General features: G+C 38.7%; 3 protein-coding genes across 3 annotated transcripts in view; 1 reads left to right on the top strand and 2 right to left on the bottom strand.

Moving 5' to 3' along the window:
• LOC139709811 (cilia- and flagella-associated protein 337-like) overlaps positions 1–19,885 on the top strand; it is a 121,056-nt gene that overhangs the window by 25,327 nt on the left and 75,844 nt on the right. The window lies entirely within an intron of this gene.
• Positions 415–3,447, bottom strand: LOC139709807 (toll-like receptor 4). Its single transcript, XM_071621768.1, has one exon. The coding sequence runs from the start codon at positions 3,368–3,370 to the stop codon at positions 1,358–1,360; it is 2,013 nt and encodes a 670-aa protein (XP_071477869.1). The 5' UTR covers positions 3,371–3,447; the 3' UTR covers positions 415–1,357.
• Positions 11,333–17,843, bottom strand: LOC139709792 (uncharacterized). The gene has a single exon (XM_071621754.1). The coding sequence runs from the start codon at positions 14,420–14,422 to the stop codon at positions 11,585–11,587; it is 2,838 nt and encodes a 945-aa protein (XP_071477855.1). The 5' UTR covers positions 14,423–17,843; the 3' UTR covers positions 11,333–11,584.

The following is a 19,885-nucleotide window of genomic DNA, read 5'->3' as shown; positions in this document are numbered from 1 at the left end:
CCATGAAGCAGCTAATTTCCACCCATACACAGATGCTGCATGGAAATCGCCCAATTTCCCAGTATAGAAGAAGCCTTTTGTTTATGTCATCAGCTTTCAGTTATGTGGCACCTTGCCTGAGCAGGGAATGCTCTTAAGTACACATGTGCAAATCTCAGATATGCACATCTTGAACTCCCAAATTCATTGACCACATCTGCCAAAAGTACCAAAAAAAAAAAAAAAATCCTTCAAAAATTCATAAAATTTCTGCATCACTGCCAAAATTTAATCATCTGTTCTGTGTGTCACTACTTTTCCTGTAAGCTTCATCCAAATCCATTCACAGTTTTTTTTTAGTTATCTTGTGCACACACAAACAAAGGCCAACATAACCTCCTTGGCAGAGGTTAATGAAATAGTTGGTAATATACAGATAGAAAGATAGAAAGATTGCACAGGAATTGGCCAAAGCATAGAACATATAACAAAGAGATCGAACAGAACAAACAAAATAAAAAGTGCAAAGTGGAGATGCAGGAAATTGCATGTCTAATCATATGCATATGCATGAATCAATGACAGCAGTGTACATATCTTTTCAACCAGAAAGGTTGTAATTCTTGGATTCTGCCTATAGTTTAATCGCATTATCATCCCATCTATTTGGTAGTGTATTTTGTTCATATGTTACCCAACACAACATTACAGTTCAGGACCATTCTGGTGAGATGCAATGACATGCATTTCAAGCACATATAACAGTGATCATGATTTGATCTGGAACGGCCAAGCTTCAATAACAACAGCAGGTTGACAAGTTTTTATGGGCATTGACTTTGCCCATCATTTTACTGCTATCTTTGGCTTTCCTTCAATGGAGTTTGAGTTCTTTTACCTATCACTGACAAACCCTTGTGTTCAGTTGAGAGTTTGAAGCATTAGTTCAGTCAATATCTGAATGAAGTCAATATGGTGGTTTCACCATAAAGTAACACTGGTGGCGTAACACAGTGGAATCGATCAATCCACGCAACACAGGAGAACAACAGTATGAAGTCTTGATTTGTGGCTCAATAACTGTACTGGCACCTAACTGCCTTCCCTCTCATTTTGTGCATGTTGTGTCAGATACTAATAGTGCCTTTGAGCCCAACAATGGGGGCAGAAAGATTTCATGAATAGCACTCCAGGATCATGCAGTCAATACTATGTCATTAGGAAGAGTTGTTCAATAAAACAAAATCTGCCCACATGATTTCAACTACAATGGGATAATTCCCAAAAAAAACGTTGTCACAGAGATTTGTACATAATCCAAATTATTTATCACAACCATCAGAGATGTTTGCAAATATCAGTTAAAGGGGTGTATTCTCTATACTGGAATGGCATCATTTATTACCTTGTTTGATCTAAAGTTCTTCTCAAGCTTTGCCCAGAACAAGTCCTGTCCATATTCATCCTCTTCCCATTTTAAGTATGGTCTGTTAGCACTCAGGAAGAGCCGCACAAGATAAGGAAGTTGGTTTTCTTCCAAATCCTCCTTGAAAATCAAAACAATTTTGTCCAAATTGGTTTCGTTAATGTGTTCTAATGCAATGCGCAGCTTGGTCATAAACCATGGCTCCTCCACCGACTGGTTGCTGATCACAAGAACAGTCTTGTAGCTGTTTTCCAGGGCATGATGGATGGCATCTACTAAGTACATACCAATGTGAAGATAGTCGTCACCCCAGAGAATGCTTTCAAACTGAGGAAATTTTTCTTCCATGGCTGGTCTCATGACATTGTTGACCCAGTCTTCATCCCCATCAGAGAACATGATGTTAAGCTGGTGCCTATAGTCCTGTATTTGTTGATTGTCCTCCACTTCCTCATATCCCAAGATGGCTAGCTTCAGGAGATAGAGCCGGTAGCAAAACCACCAGCGCTTATAGTATACGACTATAGCTACATATCCCACCATGATAAGGACCAAGGAAACTGATACTATTAGAGTCACATTTAAGCTGCAGAATTCTTCAGGATTGAAGATTAGAAAAGGATGATCGACTAAAGATTCAAATGATGATCTTGAGCAAACTGTCTTATTTGGTTGCCTAAAGACAACATTGCTTAGCTCGACCCACTTTCTAAACCAGGCTAAATTGCATGTGCATGAGAGCGGGTTTTGTGATAAGTCTAGAACGCGCATTGTTGTGGGAAATATTGTATTAGGAAGTATGGTTGTGATGCGATTCTCAAATAGAAATAATTTGAGAAGATGAGGTGTGTCATTGAATAGAGTGAGCGGCAAAAACCTAACTGAACTCTTTTCAAAGAAAAGATTTCTGAGACTGTGGAGACCATACAGGGCATGTACGGATGGCTCTTGAATTTGGTTTCCCCTGAGATACAATGTTGTCAAGGAAGTCAAATTTTGAAACAGTCCTGGTTTCAGTGTGTAAATATCAGAGTCAGAGATATCCAAGGATTTCAAGTTTGTCAGTGAACTAAAGGTTCCAGGTTCCATGTTGTTCAAGGAATTTCCCTGCAGGTAAAGCCTCTCAAGCACTGCTTGATCAGCAAACAGGGAGTTGTTTGTTTTGTTGTCAAACAAACTTTCACTTACTAAATTGTTATAACGTAAACCAAGTTCTTCTAGTGATACAGCTCCTGTGAATTGATATGTGGAATTCATTCTAAGTTTCGTATGTGACAATTCCAGTATTTGTAGTTTACTCAAATTACGAAAAACTTCACATAGGTAAGAGTAGACTTCTGAGGTCAGATACAGTTCTTGCAGATGTGGTGTTTGTGCAAATACAAAAGGAGAATATTGTGTGATCTTATTGTGGGACACCTTCAGAACTTTGAGATTTGGGACTCCTGCAAACAAGCTTCGAGGAAGTTTATCTAAACTGTTAAAAGAGATGTCTAGAGTGAGCAGAGTTTTCATGGGCCAGGGTCTGTTTTTGAAGGTGTGAAGCATGTTATTGGAGAGATTAAGGTGTTGTATCTTGGACAGCTGTGCGAAGGAGTCGGGATGGAATATCAAAATTTCATTATGGGAAATCTTTAAATGGAGAAGGTTTTTATTGCAGTGAAATGCATCCAATGGCAGAAAGGAAATGCGATTTCCAGATATGTCCAGGCTCTGCAATGAATGAAGTCCACAAAAAGATGTGTTTGCAAGACCTGTGATCCTGTTCTGCTCCATTTTAAGACTTACTGTGTGATGGAAACCCCAAAATGCATAATGAGGGATATCAGAAATTCTATTACCACTCAACTCAATGTTCAGTATGTGAGGAATGGGAAGTCTATTGCGTGTAGACTTGTTCAGTGGAATTACTTCCTTGAGCATAGTACCATATAGTGACAGTTTCTCAATCTGTAAGTTACCCATGAATGCCAGCACTTCAAATTTGTTAATATTATTACTATCAACGATAACCCTATTAACAGTTGTAAGGTCAGAGAATATTCCAGGTATTATTTCAGTGATTTTGTAATACTACTGAGGTTTAAAATATGCATGGAGTTATTTTGTAGGGGGAAAAAAGCATGTTTAGGAATGATGCTAATATCATTCCCTGCCAAGTATATGTCAGTTACTCTCTTCCAGCAAGAGACAGACTGAAAATCAAATGATTGTATTGAATTTTTTGACAGATAAAGTGTCTCTAACTTTGATAAGTCTTTCATTGCTGTTATAGGCACAGAAGTAAACAAATTATTTCGTAAATCTAAGCTAGTGAGATTCTTATTAGAATCAAATAGCCCATAATGAATTTCAGTCAACTTATTTCCTGAAAGAGATAATGTTTCAAGATTGATAAGAGGTGTGAGAGCAGCAATTTCTATATGAATGATGACATTCTCCCTCAAACTTAAGGTCATTAGATTCCAGAGGTGTGTAAAGGAGCTGTTTTGAAGTTGTGATATAAGGTTGTTTGATAAATCTAAAGTGATGGTCCTGTTTGGGAGGTCTTGGGGAACTGACGTCAGATGGCAGTGGTTGCAGTAGGCCTTGATACTTCGGCTGGTCTCCTTGAAGTGGCAACAATTGTGTTGGAGAGGCATCATCTGGCCCATTGGGGAGTCAGCCGACACTGACAGCAGGTGTGCTATCCACAGCACCAGTAGAATGAAATTCAGAGCACACATTGAGGAATGCATTCTGAATGCAAGCATGGTACCTTCAAAATGGTGTTACTTCCGCTTCCTGTGAAAAGTTGATGGCAGATTCACACTGCAGCCACGTCCAGTTCAGGAGTGCATATTTCAACAGCCAGTAAGTGTATTGTCCAAAGTTGAGCAGCAATGTATGTTGCAATCACCTCTTGTAGTCGTTGGAACGTCTGTATGTCAGTTAGGAAAGATGATGTTCGAGGAGTGCAATAATGTTACACTGTATACGGCTGTATCAGACGCTCAGATTGCTGTCTGTACAATATTCAAACCACATGGAACAATTTCAAGTTGTGATGCTCATTTCGTAGTCGCCATATTACCCCGCCATACTGACAACCTCACGCCAAGGTTGAAGTGTCCTTGTCTCAGTCTGGAAAGAAGTATTTTGAGTTGGTCAGATTGTACCAGCTGCAGAGTGCTCAGATGATGTATGAGGGCGGTGATGAGGTGGCTTTATAATAGTTCCCATTCCAGTCAGTCTTGCATGTAGTCAGGGTTGAGGATTGAAATTTAGGTCCTGTGAGTCCAGCTGGGATGAGCTAGCAGTGTTGCCTGGTATTGTGCTACGAGCCAGCATTAGCAGTATTGCCCGGTATTGTGCTATACGATCCAGTAGGAGGCAAAAACAGTGCCAGTTTTAAGATATGAATGGGGGTCCGATATATGCGAAAATCTTAACTCATGAGCATGAAATATCCTACCACATTCCTCTTTGGAAGGAGCAGACTGCACCCTCGAAATGGTCCATCCCAACACAGGTGATTGATGCTATGGATCCCTTGTAGTTCACCGCACATCAGGTTATTGGCAATAGCCTGCAAACAGTATCAATTCTTCACAATATGACTTGTGAATGAATGCATAGAACCATGTTCATGTGTAGGTCAAGCTGTAACAGATACCTGATGCAAAATGGAAAGCTCTGCTAGCTGTTCTTGCATGAACAATTTCAGAGTACTATAAAAACCATTATTTTTTGCAAGGTCTATATGATTGACAGTCACTTGAAAGAAATACACTGCATATGTACATTGTTGTGTCTGTCCTGGAACCTTATTGAGTGTATGAAATGATAGAAAGTGTAATTCTGGAAGCATGTTCTCTAGTTACACAGAAATATGATCTAAAATTAGTGCAGACTCATCCATGTGTCTTTAAAGTAATACATGACTGTCAGATTCAGTTGAGACAGTAATTGAAACTGCAGCTTGATTTCTGATATGTATCCAATGAAGATTTACTTTGTAATTGGTGTCGTATTAAGGAATGTGTCCTGAATGCTGGCATGAGACCCTCAAAATGCTGTTTCTTCCACTTCCTTTGAAAATTTGACAACAGCATGAAGATCTTTTGGGCGAACAAGCTATTGACAGGATGCAATCTACAAATATCAGATTTCTGTGAGTGCAACGGTAGTCCAGGGAACTGTGTATCCCATGTAGCTGCTTCCAGTTAATTAAGATTACGAATTTCAGCTCTCAATAAGAGTTTAATACCAAGTTGAAGAGCAATGTGTTTCCACCTTTTGCAGTTGTTGGAACAACTCAACCTCGGTCAGGAAGGATTATATCAGAGCAGTGAAACATGTTTACAGCTGGGGTATTTATATAAAATGCTCAGGTTGATGGCTGTGAGTTATCAAAATTGCTTTCTATATAGTGCTTCTGATACTCAGTTTCAAGTTGTTCACAGTATTGCTCATCCATTCTAACAACGACATGCAAGGGTTAAAATGTCCATTAGGCGTCTCAAAGTCCAGAAAGAATTACTGGATATTCATAGAAAATCAGTACAGTTGGTCAGATGTTGCATCAAAGTGCCTTGATGATTCACTCCTAAGACACTGTAATGGCAAGGAGATGGCTGTAGTTCAAAGGTCAGTTGGACTTGCCATTAAGATTGAGGCTTGAAGTTGAGGTCCTGCTAGTCTTAGGTGGGATGAGCAAGTGTTGCCCATCTAAAATTGCTGTCCTTTAGACCAGATATAAAATGGAAGTCTGATGTACTTGTGAGAAAGTCTTGACTCATCCACATAAATGGTCTTACCATACTTCTCTTTGCAAGGAGCAGGAAGGGTGCAGGGATGTATCCAGGATTTTTTCGGGGGGGGGGGGGGGGGGGGGGGTGTAATCACAATTTTCTGACCTTCACCATTGCGAGGGAGCGGAGTAACCGAGCGAGGGGAGGGTTTTGGAGGGGGCTGTCCCCCCTCCCACGGTAGGGACTTTTTGAATTTTATATCTTAAAATGGGGCCATTTGGTGCAATGAAAAGTGACTTTTTGAGGAAAATTGATAAACATAGCAGTACGGCTTAGAAATAAGGTATGGCAGATTAGTAAAACTAAGTTACAAAATTTACGTGGTTTTTTGACTAATTGCTGGAACACCACCTGGTCACTTTTTTTTCCTGTTGTATATAGGGTAAAAATCCCTCAAAAAACAAAATTGTCTTTTACAATAAGTGGACCTTTCAAATTTTTTTTTTTTTTTTTTTTGGGGGGGGGGGGTCGTACGACCCCCCCCCCCCGACCCCCCTTGCATACACATTTTGTGAGAGTTTCACAAAATTTCATCTTTTGAAAAAAATACACATTCCCTTGACTCGTTACTGATGTATGTCATGGGTAATATTATTCCCCCTACATTTAGAAAGAGGCAAGTCAAATGCTCTTTTATTATGCAAAAAAAATGAGAATATGTTGAATTTTCTTTACATTTTCTTTATACTGTCGTACTCATATGACATCACAAGCTATAGTAGTCTCCTCGTCCAGCAGTTCCAACACAAAAGATTTAAAAATTCATAACTTTGCATCGATTGTCCAATTTTCCTCAAACTTTCACTGATGTGTTCTACTAATATTGCTGCATTTTCTCAATCCTTATGTTTATGAAGGTGAACTTGTCCTTTAAGATTATCGTATCTAAACAAATCTTAATATCTACTCAGAAATCAAATGCTTTGTAACAGCTCAATACTGACAATTGTGAATAAACATTGTATGTAAAGACTAAAAAAGAATGTTATTCTATCAATATGTATCCATACAAATTTGGAAAACCCTCACACAGTTGTATGTAGCAGATGTGATCAATAGTGTGCTCATGTACTGCTCTCTTGGAATTATATTTGGAGACTTTTGCCATACTGTCTATGCCATTATGCTCTTTGCCAACAGTGTATCAGTTCAAATGTGAGACAGTTCAAGGTATCTGTGGCAATATGTAGAGCTTGTCACATTTAACTTTTCTCATGGATACATGGTTCCCTAAATAAGATATCGAGCCTACATTTCCATTCAAACTTTTTTCTTTTTCTGTGTATGGCAAGCATAATTTTAAGTTAATGGAGGGCAGAAAAAAATTAGGAAAAACTCCCTTAAATGTCAGTAAAACTATTCCAGGCAAGATATGATAAAAGCGTGGGCAACATTTTATTTCATTGTGTGAGGACTCGCAGTACATTGAAGTGAATATTGGTATGTGACATTTCATGTTCATTCATTTTTATATAGCATACAATCACCTATTACATCTACAATAATTGCAGAATATCTGGCATGTATTTCTTGGCCTCTTCCTTTATGGACCTTCATTCTTTTTAATTTTTCAAAGATTTAACCAAGTTCTTACATGGTAACACATATTGCAAAATTGAAATGTTGAATTATTCATTGATGATATAAATTAGAGTCATGCAAATAGACAACAGCTTTATGTAGCTACAGAGGTTAATTTTCAAAAACCAGAAAGAGACATCTAGATTTGTGTCAGGGTTTGTTACAGACAAAACCACTCTATACACCAATTATATTGTGGTGGTGTACCAATATTAGTGCGCAATACAGTATAGACAGAGAATATGTAGGCATGGCTTTACATATGTCATCATTCACTTTGCATATTAATGGTGATATAAATGGAAAGCCATAGTGTTTATCCTAACTGTAACGATTCCTTTCTCATCATAATTTCCTTAATAAATTCTGACGTTGTGATTTCACAGAGTCTATGCTTTTTTTTTTTTTCAATTTACATCATTCCTTTTGGAAGCACAAATGTACGTCAATTACGCAAGGACAAGAGAACTTCTACACAACACAAAAAGAGAGAGTGAAACAAACAACTAACTAAACAAACAACGAACCAAGCTGTTGTTTTGCACAGTTTATACTTCACATAATGTCATCAGTCAAGCATATCTTACATTCAAATAGGGCATTTCTCTCTATTGCACAATGTGGGCACACTCAGTCTAAAACAATCACTTATAAATACACAGGGTACCCTGTCAACTAACAGTGGGGGAAAAAACCAAAACAAACAAAACAACCTGCTATCAATTCTTTAAAAACAACAACACAACAACAACAGCCATCCTGTGTGATACCTGTGGTAAAAAACGACTGCATACATAGAGACAGATGACACACACACACTGTACGCGTACCACCCCCCCCCCCCCTTCATGCAAAAACAAACTTAAAGTAGTGTCAATGCCACTGAGGGAAACTAGCCTACTGTTCAAACATCTGAATAATGAGCTCATTAAATTTGTTTTGTTGGTGAATTCTCACACAGTGAAGAGAAGGAATCATCTATCAATTTATCACTGATGAAGGAAGTAAAATACCGGACTGTAAATGGCTCTCATCAGATATTCATACTTTAAAGAGAGATGAGTATTGATCCAGTAGCATACCCATGTTTTGAACCTCAGTTCTCACAGTGAGTCTGCTATTGTTTCTGAGGGTAGTGAGAAATATTAACCCCTTGAAGAAGGTCCCGAGAATACTCGGGAAGGTGCTTATGGGAAAGGCATGTTATAGCAAAATCAGTCCATCCTCAGCAGTTTTAGGATCATTTATGGAAAGAAAAATGCTGTAAAACCTGTATATTCTTCAATAGAAATAGTTATTGTCTAAGAAAAATGTAGCATGAGCAGTGCCTGTCAACTATAGGTTATAGGTGCTTCCTGTTTTTATGTTTAGTTTTTGTTTTTTATTCCCAGGGATAAACAAATTTTCAACATGCAAAACAGTGGTACAACAATATACTTACAAACAAATGGACTGGTTATTAAAGATAAATGGATAAATCTAAAAAGACACAGTTGATATCATTATTAATGGTATCTTTATTCAACAAATTGTTCGCAGCCAGAGACTGAATTACAAATGATTTTACAAAAGTGAAAAATGTATATACACAGTATTACATAATTATACAAAGGTAAAATTACAAAATCAGAATAACACACAGGCTCATACAAAACAAGAACAATTCAAAAAAAAAAGAAGAGAGAAACCCTCAGACACTGCATACATAAGAAAACAGTGAAAGTTTGAATTGACGTGGACCTCAGACCCTAAAGTTTCCAAACAATTACTACCAATCAGTTCATGAATATTCACAAAGTTCGATGAATGTACATTGTACCTTGAGCCATTTCCGAGATATGAGGAAAAAATAAAATTGGAATTTTACCATTGTCACTTGATATTTGACCTTTAACCCTAAAATTTCCAAAACAATCTCTGCCAATCAATACATACATATTCACTAAGTTCCTTGAATGTACCTTGAAACATTTCCGAGGTAATAATAAAAAAGAATAACATTTTCACCTAACGTTTAACCTTTAACCCGTTGAGGACCGTTTGATTTTGCTACAACACGCAATTCCCATAGACACCTGCCCGAGTATGCTCAGGACTTGTCCTCAACGGGTTAACCTCATTGGATTAAATATTCTCTCTCTTATTAAGAGAAGACATGGGAGAAACAGTAGAATATTGAGCAATTGACCTTGACCCTTGACTCTAAAATTCCCAAAACAATAATTGCAAATTAGTACATTATGCATATTCATGAAGTTCCATGAATGTACCTTGAACCATTTCTGAGATATTTAAAAAAAAAATGGGATTTTAACATTTTAACATATTATATATTATGCATGCAAAAGTACGAACAGGGAAGTACCTTTCAATATCAATATCAATATCAATATCAATATCAATATCAATATATGATCTGATTGTACATGACACATCCTACCTGATTAGAGACTAGAAAAGCATTCGGAGAGTGCAGACCTCTGCCAAGCAGCTCATTTCCACCCATACACAGATGCTGGAAATCGCCCATTTTCCCCCTATAGAAGCCCTTTGTTTGTGTCACCTAACTTACAGCTGTGTAGCACCTTGCCTGAGAAGAGAACGTGCTTTAGTGCATATACACACACAAACCTCAAATCTTGAACTCACAAGTTCACTGACCCCATCTGGCAAAAAAGTGGGGAAAAAAAATCCCTCAAAAATTCATGAAAGTTCCTGGATTGCTACCAAAATTTAATCTGTTCCTTGTGTCATTATCAATTTTTCCTTTAGGTTTCATCCAAATGCGTTCTTTGAGTTATTTTGCATACAGACAAACAAACAAATGCCAACAAAAAAGTAACCTCCTTGGCAGAGGTATTCTTGCACTTTACCTTAGGTTTAATCACATTATCATCCTACCTATTGGTAGGGAATTCGTTCATATGTTTCCCAACAAAACATTTCAAATCAGGACCATTCTTGTGAGTTATGCATTAATATGCATTTCATGCACTTACATATTGTATAACAGTGATCATAATTCTTTAACAACCAAGCTTCAATAAGAACAATAGGTCAACACAAGCTTTTCTTGGCATTGATTTTGCCTATCATTTTACTGCTGTCTGTGACTTCCCTTCAATGGAGTTTGAGTTCTTGTACCTATCACTCACAAATCCTTGTGTTCAGTTGAAAGTCTGAAGCATAGGTTCAGTCAGTATCTGAATGAAGTCGATATGGTGGTTTCACCATAAAGTAATTACACTGGTGGCATCACACAGTGAAATTGATCAAATCATGCAACATGGGAGAGCATTAGTATGAAGTCTTGATTTGTGGCTCACTTATATACTGGCACCTATCTGCCTTCCCTCTCGTTTCGTTTTATACGCATTATGTATTTAACAAAGATGTAATCGCATCTACTTTTCATTTTCATAATTATCTTATGTACCTTTTCAAATTTTGTTCTGTATCACAAATATCTCGTGTATATGCAATGTACATAATTTTTTTGTTCATTATGATGGAGGTGAAAAAAATAAAGTTGAGTTGAGTTGAGTTGAGTGCCTGTTGTGTCAGGTTTAGCGCCTTCAAGACCGGCAATGGGGGCAGAAAGATTTAATGAATAGCGCTCGAGGATCATGCAGTCAATACTATGTCATTACGAAGAGTTCATCAATAAAACAAAGTCTCCCAGTAGGACTTCAACTACAAGAGGATAATTCTCCTCAAAGCGTTGTCACAGAGATTTGTACATAATCCAAATTGTGTATTATGAGATACTGTGAGATGCTATGTGAATGTCAAGGGGGTGTATTCTCTATACTGGAATGGCATTATTTATTACCTTGTTTGATCTAAAGTTTTTCTCAAGCTTTGCCCAGAACAAGTCCTGTCCGTATTCATCCTCTTCCCATTTTAAGTATGGTCTGTTAGCACTCAGGAAGAGCCGCACAAGATAAGGAAGTTGGTTTTCTTCCACATCCTCCTTGAAAATCAGGACAACTTTGTCCAATTTGGTTTCGTTAATGTGTTCTAAAGCCATACGCAGCTTAGTCATAAACCATATCTCCTCTACTGACTGGTTGCTGATCACAAGAACAGTCTTGTAGCTATTTTCCAGGGCATGATGGATAGCGTCTACTAAGTACATTCCAATGTGGAAATAGTCATCACCCCAGAGAATGCTTTCAAACTGGGGAAATCTTTCTTCCATTGCTGGTTTCATGACATCGTCGACCCAGTCTTCATCCCCATCAGAGAACATAACATTAATCTGGTACCTATAGTCCTCTATTTGTTGATTGTCCTCCACTTCCTCGTATCCCAAGATGGCTAGCTTCAGGAGATAGAGCCGGTAACGAAACCACCAGCGCTTATAGTATACAACTATAGCCACATATCCCACCATAATAAGGACCAGGGAAACTGATACTACGAGTGTCACATTTATGCTGCAGAATTCTTCAGGATCAAATGGTAGAAAAGGATGATTGACTAAAGTTGGAAAGGATGATCTTGAGCAAACAGTCTTGTTCGGTTGCATAAGAACAACATTGCTCAGCTTAACCCAGTTTCTGAACCATGCTAAATTGCATTTGCATGAGAGTGGGTTGTGGGATAAGTCTAGAAAGCGCATTGTATCAGGAAATATAGTATTGGGATATATGGTCGTGAGGTGATTCTCAAGCAGAAATAATTTGAAAAGATGAGGTGTGTCATTGAACAGTGTAAGTGGCAAAGACCTAACCATATTTCTTTCGAAAAAAAGATTTCTGAGACTCTGGAGACCATACAGGGCATGCGCAGATGGCTCTTGAATTTGGTTACCCCTGAGATACAATGTTGTCAAGGAAGTCAAATTCTTAAATAGTCCCTCTTTCAATACTTTGATCTCAGAGTCAGAGATATCCAATGATTTCAGGCTTTCCAGTGAACTAAAGGTTCCAGTTTCCATGTTGTTCAAGGAATTTCCCTGCAGGTAAAGCCCCTCGAGTACTGCTTGACCAGCAAACAAGGAATAGTTTGTTTTGGAATCAAACAAATTTTTGCTTTGTAAATTGTTGAAACGTAGATAAAGCTCTTGCAGTGATGCAGTTCCTGAAAACTGGTGTGTGGAATTCATTGAAAGTTTTGTATTTGACAGATCCAGTATTTGTAGATCAGTCATCTCTCGGAAAACTTCAGCAAGGTAGGAGTAGCCTTCTGAATTCAGATACAACTCTTGAAGATGCGGTGTTTGTGTAAATGCAAATGGAGAATATCCTCTAATCTGATTGTAAGAGGCATGTAGAACTTTGAGATTTGTAAGTCCCCATAACATTCTGTCTGGAAGATTATATAACTTATTGAAAGAGATGTTCAGAGTGAGCAGAGTTTTAACGGTCCAGCGTCTGTATTCGCAGCCTTGAACCAGGTTATTGGATAGATCAAGATGTTGTATCATAGACAGCTGTATGAAGGAGCCAGGATGCAATCTGAGAATGTGATTGTGGGAAATGTTCAGCTGGAGGAGGTTTTCATTGCAGTGAAATGCACCCAATGGCAGAGAGGAAATATGATTTCCAGATATGTCCAGAATCTCTAATGAATGAAGTCCACAAAAAGATGTGTTTGCAATATTTGTTATCCTGTTCTGTCGTATTTTTAGACTTAAAGTGTGATTGAAACCTGCAAATGCGTAGTGAGGGATGTCAAATATTCCATTGTTACTCAACTCTATGTTCAATATGTGGGGAATGTCAACTCTTTCACACGTAGATTTGTTCAGTGGAATTATTTCCTTCAGCGAAGTGCCAGTAAGTGATAGTTTCGTAATCTTCAGGTTGCCCATGAATGCCAGCACTTCAAATTTGTCAATATTATTTGCATCAAGGTAAATAAAATTAACAATTGTAAGGTCCGAGAATACTCCAGATGTTACTTCAGTGATTTTGTTATTGCTCAGGTCTAAAGCATGCATGGAGTTGTTTTGTAGGGGGGAAAAAGCATGTTTTGGAATGGATGTGATATCATTCCTTGACAAGTTTATTTCAGATATTCTCTTCCACTGTGAGACTGACTGAAAGTCAAACGATTTTATTGAATTTTTCGTCAAAATTAGTTTCTGTAAGTTTGGTAAATTTTCTATTGCAGCTAGAGGCACAGAAGGAATCAAATTATATCCTAAATCTACAACAGTGAGATTCTTACTAGAATTTAGTAGTCCTGGCTGAATTTGTGTCAACTCATTTCCCGAAAGACATAATACTTTGAGATGAAGTAGCGGTGTAAGAGCAGCATTTTCTATATGAACAATGACATTGCTCTTCAAATTTAAGTTGATTAGATTCCAGAGATGTCCAAAGGAGCTGTTTTGAAGTTGTGATATAAGGTTGTGTGATAAATCTAAAGCAATGGTCCTGTTTGGTAGGTCTTGTGGAACTGACTTCAAATGGCAGTGGTTACAGTAGGCCTTGTACATGCCTTGGGTTGCATTCTCGATGTGACAGCAGTTGTGTTGGGGAGACACCATCTGGTCCTTTGGGAAGTCAGCTGACACTGGCAGCAAGCACACCACCCACAGCACCAGAAGAATGCAGCATGTAGCATACAATAAGGAATGCATCCTGAAGGCAGCCATGGTGCCCTCGAAATGGTCACGTGTTATACCGTACATCCACTTCCTGTGAAAATTTTACAAGAAGTATCAAGCTCAGTCAGGAAAGCAAGCTCATGACAGAATGCAGTTTAGGAATATCATCAGATTTCTAGGAGTGTGACAGAGTCCAGGAAACTGTAGGTAACCCCATGCAGCAACTTCCACTTCAATAAGACTGCATATTTTAACTGTCAATCAATGTACTGTATCATATAGTACCTGTACCAACTTAGGCAGCAACATGTTTCGCGATTACCTGCGAAGTTCCTGGAACAGGTCCATCTCAGTCAGGAAAGATTACTTTTAAAGCAGTGGATATGTGTACAATGTCAGAGATAGTTCAAATATAAGATGCTTGTCTGGTGCTTATGACAGGTTCATTGCTATAGCCGCTAGTTTTACTCAGACGTTCCAATGACCACATACACGTGTTAAAATGTGCTCACCTTGAAGTCCGGAAAAATGGATAATCATCAGAAAGTCAGCTTCATGTGTACAGTAGAGTATATCAGAGTGCCGAGATAGTTCACTCCTATGACACTATGATAGATGAGGTGGCTTTATCATTAGTTCATGTGTCAGTCTTGCAATCAAGATTGGGGCTTGAAGTTTAGGCCCTGTAAGTCTAAGTGGGACGAACAGAATTGCATGACACTTTTCCTCTACAGCAAGAGGCAAAGACACTGTCCTTTGGACCAGATGAAATGCAGGTCCAATGTTTGAGAAAGTCTTGACTCATGCACCGTAATATAAATATCCCACCTCACTTCTCTTTGCAAAGAGCAGGGTGTACACACTCAAAGTAGTCCAACCCACACACAGATGATTGCTGCTGTGAGTCCCTCGTAGTTCACCCCATCCCAGGTGAACAGCAATACCACAGGAATAAATGCATGTATAGGAGAACCATGCATGCTTGTCTTTAGGTCTTCAAGGTGTGACAATTATCAGATGAAGAATGATAAGCTCTGCTGTAAATGAACGGTTCTAGAGGTTTTTAGGTCAGCAGTCCAGAAGTTGTAGTGACCTAGCTAACACAGGAAATTTACAGTGGCCATTAATTGTTGCAATTAAGGGCCATGATTGATTGTCAGCTGACACTGGATACACTGCCGCTCGTCTGGCATTGAAACCAGTTTATGAAATGATTGAAGGCATAATTCAGGGTGTGAAATTACCTTAAAATGGAATGTGAAATCTGACTGCATTTCATCATATGTCAGAATTAGTATAAAACAGTCAACCAAGCGTGCTGTCCAATTAATCATGCATACAAAATGTATTTAAGGACGTTCCTCAGTTAAAGTGAAATCCATGTCATTTTCTTGAAACTTTCCACACCGTAACTTTGACCCATCCGAAGCCCAAATATGTAAATAAAAGCATAGGTTCATGTGCTTGTTTTTCTTCTACAGGACTTTGAAGAATATGACTAATCTGCCGTCCTGTACCAAAATGATAGCGTTACATGATCAAGACCATGATTGGCAACAAAATCTGCAATGACAAACGTAAATCCCCATAATTCTTTCGAAATCCACGTTATTTTCTCCAAATTTGCAGGAATTGCAGAAAAGGGTACCCAAAACGAGGAAATGGTTTTAAAGCTAGGGTTTACACTCTCATTCTTCAGCAAGCAGCGCCCTCACGCGGCAGAAAACACCGAAATCTCTCAAATCCTTCTCATCGACGTTTTCTGTTAGGGGTGAGCAAAAAGACAACGTTCATAAAACTTATGCTGTACATTCAAAACCCATGTCAATTTCACGAAACTTTACCAAATTGTAGACAGAGGTTTACTTATTCCAGAAAAACAATCAAAAGTGGGGGTTCATGTGCTCGTTTTTGTGCTAGCAGCGCCCCTATGCGACGTATATCATCGTAAGTCCCCAAAATCTAGTCAGGAACCTATGCAGGGATGCCCTGACAGGGTGGGTTCATAAAACTTATGCTGTACATTCAAAACCCATGTCAAATTCATGAAAATTGACCAAATTGTAGAAAAGGCTCACTAATACCAGAAAAACAATCAAAAGTGGGGGTTCATGTGCTCGTTTTTGTGCTAGCAGCGCCCCCATGCGACATATACTATAGTACGACCCCAAAATCTGGTCAGGAACCTATCCAAAGTCGCCCTAACAGGGTGGGTTCATAAATCTCATGCTGTACATTCAAAACCCATGTCATTTTCACGAAACTTGGCCAAATCATAGAAGAAGGCTTACTTATTCCAGAAAAATAATTAAAAGTTGGGGTTCATGTGCTCGTTTTTGTGCTAGCAGCGCCCTCATGCGACATATATCATCGTAAGTCCCCCAAATCTGGTCAGGAACCTATGCAGGGATGCCCTGACAAGATGAGTTCATTAGGCTTATGCTGTTCATTCAAAACCCATGTCAATTTCACCAAACTTGACCAAATTGTAGACGAAGGCTTACTAATTCCAGAAAAATAATTGAAAGTTGGGGTTCATGTGCTCGTTTTTGTGCTAGCAGCGCCCCCATGCGACATATATCATCGTAGCCTAAGTCCCCAAAATTTGGTCAAGAACCTATTCAGGGATACCCTGACAAGTGGGTTCATAAAACTTATGCTAGCTGTTCATTCAAAACCCATGTCATTTTCACGAAACTTTGCCAAATTATAGAAGAAGGCTTACTTATTCCAGAAAAACAATAAAAAGTGGGGGTTCATGTCCTAATTTTTGTGCTGTCAGCATCCCCAGATGATAGAAATCACCTCACCTGACTCCAAAATCTGGTTATAAACCTCTCGTGGGTGTCCTGATTATAGGTGGGGTTCGTGAATGTCATGCTATACATTGAAAACCCATGTCATTTTTACGAAACTTTATCAAATTGTAGAAGAAGGGTTACTTAAAGCAGAAGAATTGTAAAAATGGGGGGTTCATGTGCTCGTTTTAGTGCTAGCAGAGCCTCCTTGCGACAGAAATCATCGTAAGACCCCCAAATCTGGTCAGGAACCAATGCAGGGATATACCCTGCTAGGATGCATGAATCTCATGCGGTTCACTCGAAACCCCATTTTCTTTTAAAAAAAACACACACAAAAAAAAAACAAAAAAAAAAAACATGTCACAATTGCAGTGATATGGTGAAAAATATTCAGAAAGAAAGGTCCATGTGCGTTTTTGTTATCATTTCCCTTCCACAGCCATAATGATATCATGTGGATGCAAGCGTGGAAAACTCCATATTATTGATATGCACGCTTGTTTGTTTTACCCACTTGCTGTAACCATGTACAAAAAGTGATAATGGAGGAAGAAGAATAAATATAAGGAAATGGGAGTTTTGGCATTAGTCTGACGGTCCTCCAAATGAAAAACAAATCTTAATACAATGACGTTGATTGTAGATTGCATGTGTTGGTTGTTGCAGTGGTTGGTAAAGTGTGTGTTGTATGCAAGCTATGGAGATGTACCTTGCCCCCCCCCCCCCCCCCCCCCGAAAAAAAAATGATTCTCCTTTTGTTACACCAGATTTGGTAATAAAATATATATATATATATATATATATATATATATATATATATGAATGGTGAAAGTGATGAATAGTCTTGTTTGATAACACTTTCGTGACCATGTATTTTGTAACCAAAAATAAAAAACCCCAATATTTTGTATTACTAGTAATGACAAGTTTAGATCTAATTTAGATTTTAACAGAGACACTCAGATTGTTTTAGCTGCTAGACTTAAAGATGAAATGTGTGTCATGTGCTTGTTTTGTTGTTGTTGTTGTTGTTGTTATTATTGTTGTTGTTGTTGTTGTTGTTGTTTTAACACCTAGTCCAATAGACTAGTGAGCCTTAAACCCCGACTAGGGCCTATTAGGCCCTTGGTATCTTAGCACTCGACTTTACCATGTTGATGACCGGATAATGAACTTCATGTCACAAAACAGATCTATGGATTGAAAATGGAAACAGCTCTGTTCCACTTCCAAGCTTCGCGATTCCGTCAATCAGTGTTGTGCTACAATGACCATATGCGGCTCGGACCGCTGAACTTTGCGTGGTATGTACAGATTGTAACGCGTACAGTCGGCACGCGAGCCGAATGAGGCCGCCCAGCGCGGCTGCCCGGCGCGGCCGCGGTGGGGAGCTGTCGGGTATCCGTACGTATACGTACCACACTCTAGCTCGATCTACTAGCAGCTGCTCAGCTCAGCTAGCTCAGCTCATCACTCGTGCGTGCGCTTCTACGCTCTTTGTTACGTCACTGACACCTGCGCAGCTATGATGTGCACAAACTCAACTGAGGAACGTCCTTAAATGTCAGTGCAGTTTCATCTGTCATAAATCATTCATACAAGTTTCAATTTTAATTAAAGGCAGGGTTTAAAACAGTAGCTTCTCTGAAATGTATCCGAAAGTATGGAATTACTTTGTAGTTGATTTATTGATGGAGATTTACCGGGTAAATCTAGAAGTACCATCAAGAGGAAAGGCTGTGCAGTTTGCTGAACATAATTCCAAGAAGGGATGTGCAGATTCCTTGACATAACCAAGTGGGGTTTCTCAAACTTTAGACCCAAACTTAACATTAATTAATAAGCATTGCAGTGGTGGATTTTGTATCTTGAAATTTCTCATGGGTGAACAGTAAATAAGGAGTGATCTGGTGACTCTAGAGAGTACAGCAGCTTCATTGCGTGACAAGATTGCATAGTACAGTACTCTCCGGATAATCGGGTATTCTCGGGCAGAGCGTTTCTTACCCGATTAAGCGGAGTACCCGATTAACAGAAGAACACGTCTCATTCACAATTGACACACACAATGTGTATGTACATGCATTGTACACTGCACCAAACACCTACACTGTATAATTATCACAGCTTGCACGGCACATTATACGTACCGGTACCTTACACTTGCTCAGTCACGAGCAATGATTTAAACTCTTTTAATGGACAAATGATATGTCTTTAGAAAATTTTGTCGTTTGACTATAGACTCCTCGCTATAACACGAAGGTGTTTTCCGAAATTAACATGTCTCTTTGCATGCACTAGTCATGTAGAACGTTGGGTTACTTTTCGAGAAGTGACTGGGGGAAAGCAAATTTATGGAGCTGGTGCATGGCCTGATTTTCGTTGTAAACTTCTCATATTGTGAACGTTGTTGTGGAGCAAGGGAGGAGCGCAAGTGTGTTCAACTCTTGTCTGTCTATGCAATTGTGAGTGCCAGCTATATACAGTGTCCTGTTTGTTTACATGTGGCAAGTCAGTACTGGTACATGTGTTTTCATGTTTAATCACTCCCCAATTTAATGATCGGTCTTCTTAAGCAGAGAGTGTGATTAACCGTGACAAATTTGACATTCATGATTTCTTAAAGTGTTATATCTGCGATAAGATGTGTGTAGAAATTAGATTAGAAGAAAATTATTTACCCATATATGCGGAGAGGCAACCCGATTATCAGGTAGATTTAATGTGCATTGAAACTGATTTT

This window comes from Diadema antillarum, unplaced genomic scaffold (genome assembly GCF_040938485.1).
Source record: "Diadema antillarum isolate AM-2024a unplaced genomic scaffold, OU_Dant_1.0 seq00001471_RagTag, whole genome shotgun sequence".
In the NCBI taxonomy this organism is placed as follows: domain Eukaryota; kingdom Metazoa; phylum Echinodermata; class Echinoidea; order Diadematoida; family Diadematidae; genus Diadema; species Diadema antillarum.
Note: the sequence above shows the minus strand (reverse complement) of the source record. Positions and strands in the feature narration are given on the sequence as shown.